The following is a 3,626-nucleotide window of genomic DNA, read 5'->3' as shown; positions in this document are numbered from 1 at the left end:
AACGGGGCCGGGGTGGGCGGCCGGACGCCTCTCCCCGGGCCGGGGCTTACCTGGGGCCGCGTCAATACGGTCCTCACATTCACACACACTCCCTCATTTCCTACTTTTTCATATGCTAACGCCCGCAATGATTAAGTCGTTAACAACTCTTAAAAAAAAAAAAAAAAAACACAGAAAAAGAAAAAAGAGAGAGAGAAAAAAGGAACCGACTAAAAGCTTCTTTATTTATAGTTTCCCTTTGTTATTTTACGTCTTTTTTATTTCTCCCTGTAACTAACCTAATAGATTAATCAATAGCCATTCTCTGATCTTCCGTTCCCGGCTGGAGCTGCTGTTGAAAAAAAAAAAGAAAAAGAAAAAGAAGACCACGGAAAAGTGAATTTCGGAGCCCAAACTTGGCGGGTTTAAGCGCTATTACGGCGACGAATCCGCTGAGACCGCGCTCGGAGCACGGCGGCGGCCTCCGGGCCCGCCGCACCGAGAGCGGCCGCGAGCCCCGGGGCGGCGACTGTTCCGCGCCGGGCCGCGGGGGGCTGTTGCCGGGGCCGGCGGGTGCCGGTGCCCGCGGGTGGCAGCTGGCTGGGGGCGGCGGGCCCCGGCGGGGCGGGCGGCCCGACGGGGCGGCCGGGCCGCGCCGAGCCGCCGCCGCCGCTCTTTGTTGACAGTCCATGAAACAACTCGAGTTTTGCATGACTTCACAGCGGGGCGCCTGACGTCACGCGGTCACGTGGCACCGCCTCCGAGTATATCTTTAACGGGAAAGTAATCTATCAGGCAGTCCGGACCGCCGCGCTTCCAAAGTGGCGAGCGAGGCCCCGCGACGCCCCGGCCTCCTGCCCCCGCCCCGCCCGGCCGCCGGGAGCTCCGTCCCCTCCCTCCGCCAAGGGGGGGAAAAAAAAAAAACCGCCAGGAAAGAGGAGGAAAAAAAAAAAAAAAAAAAGGCCGAGGGCGGCGGAGCGGTGCGCGGCGGGGCCGCGGCCGCGGAGCGGAGCGGTGGAGCGGCGGGTGCCCGCGGAGCCGCGGCGGCGGCCCCATGCCCGGCGCCCGCAGGCGCCCATCGCGGCGGGCGGGAGCCAGCGTCGCCGCCTGACCCCCGATGCCCGGCGGCGGGAGCGGGGCGCGCAGCCGGAGGTGACCGGGCGGCCAGGGCAGCCCCGCGCCGCGGGACGCCGCGGACGGGAGAGGAGCGGGCGCGGCCGCCCCATGCCCCGAGGGGACGGCGCCGCGGGGGGCAGCCGGGCCGCTCGGGTCTAGCCCCAGGGGCCGGTCGGAGGAGCGGCGGGAGGGGGGCGCGGGGGGAGCCCGCCGCGCCGCCGGGTGCGGGCGGGAGGCCCCGCCGCCGCGCCCCGTCCGCCGAGCGGGGATGACCCTGTCGGGTGGCGGCAGCGCCAGCGACATGTCCGGCCCCGCCGTCCCGGCGGCCGAGGATGTGGATATCGACGTGGTGGGCGAGGGCGACGACGGGCTGGGCAAGGACAGCGACGGCGAGGCCGGCAGCCCGGCCGCCCTGCCGCGCCTGCCGCTGGACGAGGCGGCGGAGCTGGCGCTGCCCGCGGAGGCGGGCGCGGAGAGCGGCAGCAGCGGCAGCGGCAGCCCGGCCGAGGCGGCCCCCGGCGGGGCGGCCGAGGGCGGCAAGGGGGGCGGCGAGGAGGGAGCGAGCGGCGGCGGCGGCGGCGGGGCGGCGGCGGGGCAAAGCAAGCCCAAGAGCAGCCTGGTGAAGCCTCCCTACTCGTACATCGCCCTCATCACCATGGCCATCCTGCAGAGCCCGCAGAAGAAGCTGACGCTCAGCGGCATCTGCGAGTTCATCAGCAATCGCTTCCCCTACTACCGAGAGAAGTTCCCCGCCTGGCAGAACAGCATCCGCCACAACCTCTCCCTCAACGACTGCTTCGTCAAGATCCCCCGGGAGCCCGGCAACCCGGGCAAGGGCAACTACTGGACGCTGGACCCGCAGTCCGAGGACATGTTCGACAACGGCAGCTTCCTCCGCCGCAGGAAGCGCTTCAAGCGGCACCAGCAGGAGCACCTGCGGGACCAGACGGCGCTGATGATGCAGGGCTTCGGCGCCTACGGCCTCGCCGGCCCCTACGGCCGTCCCTACGGGCTGCACCCCGGCGCCTACACCCACCCCGCGGCCGCCGCCGCCGCGCTGCAGTACCCCTACATCCCGCCCGTTGGGCCCATGCTGCCGCCGGCCGTGCCGCTACTGCCGTCCAGCGAGCTCAGCCGCAAAGCCTTCAACTCCCAGCTCAGCCCCAGCCTCCAGCTGCAGCTAAACAGCCTGGGCGCCGCCGGCTCAATCGTCAAGTCGGAGCCCAGCAGCCGCCCCTCCTTCAGCATCGAGAATATCATCGGCGTCCCGGCCGCCAGCTCGGCCGCCAGCGCCCAGACTTTCCTGCGGCCGCCCGTCACCGTGCAGTCGGCCCTGATGGCCCACCAGCCGCTGGCGCTGGCCAGGACCACCGCCGCCATCGCCCCCATCCTCAGCGTGCCTACCAACATCATTGCGGGGCAGTTCCTGCAGCCCGCGGCCCCCGCTGCCGCCGTGCAGGCCAAGTGGCCGGCACAGTAGCCCCGGCCGGTAGCCCCGGCCAGTCGTCCCGGGGAGCTCTCGCCGCCGGCCGCCCCCTCGGGGCTCCGCGGCCGCCCCGCCCGGGGTCCGGGCTCCGAGCAGCGGGCGTCGGCCCCCCGCCGCCGCTTGTACATATTTGTATCAAAAATCACTGACGTTGCTTTCGGGGTTTTTATTTTTCTAAAGAGGCGAAATGACGGTCGCGATTAGGAGCTGCGAACTTTCACTTTTTTTGAAGGTTCCGGCGCTCCGAGCGGTTTTATCCGAAATAAACGAACAAACGAGAAAAAAAATGTATTAAAAAAAAATAAGCGGGGGAAATTTTAAATATTAAACGAACGAACAAAAAAAAAAGAATTTTGGAGGAAAAAAACAAAGGAGGAAAACGCTGTCATTCTATTATAGAAGTCTGTTTATATATGAATGAATATATGTATTCTAAATGTTATCCCTTCGTGTTGTACACAACTTTGTAAATAAATTTTTAAAACGCTCTGCCCGTGTGTGTGTGAGAGGCAGATCTTTGCGCACCCACCCGCGGGACGAGCCGCCGGGGCCGCCGAGGCTGGAAACCCGAGCGGGGCGCCCGCGACCGCGGAGCGCCGGACCTCGCCTTCCCGCCGAGCCCTGGGGTTCGCCGGTCCCGGTGCGGCGCGGGTGGGCTTCCCACGGCCCCGCAGGCACCTTCCGCCGCTTCGGGATGCGCCGTCCGCGGCCGCGCAGCGACAGACACCGGCCCCGCTCGCTGCCCAACCCGCCGCCGCGGCGGGGCCAGCGTCGCACCGATTCCTTCAAAATTAAACCTTCCCCGGCAGGTCCGAGACTCTCTCAACCGTGCCGTAATTTTTTTTCCCTAAACATATTAATTTTTCTCAGCCTGACTTCGGCTCTGCACCCCGGCGCGGCGGGATCCTGCCCCTTCCCTGACGGACTAGGTACGGTTTGGCTCGGCTTTCGTGGCTAGTTATAAGGGAAATGGTTTTAAATAAAACACACTGGGGCGATCTGGGCAACGTTTACTATTTATGTAGTGAGGGGAGAAAATTAAAGA

The 3,626-nt window shown here is 65.7% G+C and overlaps 1 protein-coding gene across 1 annotated transcript; it reads left to right on the top strand.

Moving 5' to 3' along the window:
* The first annotated feature begins 759 nt into the window (after nt 1-759).
* On the top strand, nt 760-3,070 carry FOXD3 (forkhead box D3). The gene has a single exon (XM_075097377.1). It carries the CDS (start codon nt 1,364-1,366, stop codon nt 2,573-2,575), a length of 1,212 nt encoding a protein of 403 aa, XP_074953478.1. The 5' UTR covers nt 760-1,363; the 3' UTR covers nt 2,576-3,070.
* The last annotated feature ends 556 nt before the right edge of the window (nt 3,071-3,626 follow it).

Source organism: Phalacrocorax aristotelis, chromosome 6, assembly GCF_949628215.1.
Source record: "Phalacrocorax aristotelis chromosome 6, bGulAri2.1, whole genome shotgun sequence".
Taxonomy (NCBI): Eukaryota; Metazoa; Chordata; class Aves; order Suliformes; family Phalacrocoracidae; genus Phalacrocorax; species Phalacrocorax aristotelis.
Note: the sequence above shows the minus strand (reverse complement) of the source record. Positions and strands in the feature narration are given on the sequence as shown.

Bases quoted from the DNA above. Each gene is read 5' to 3' on its own strand.
- FOXD3 (XM_075097377.1), top strand. From the start codon at position 1,364: ATGACCCTGTCGGGTGGCGGCAGCGCCAGCGACATGTCCGGCCCCGCC.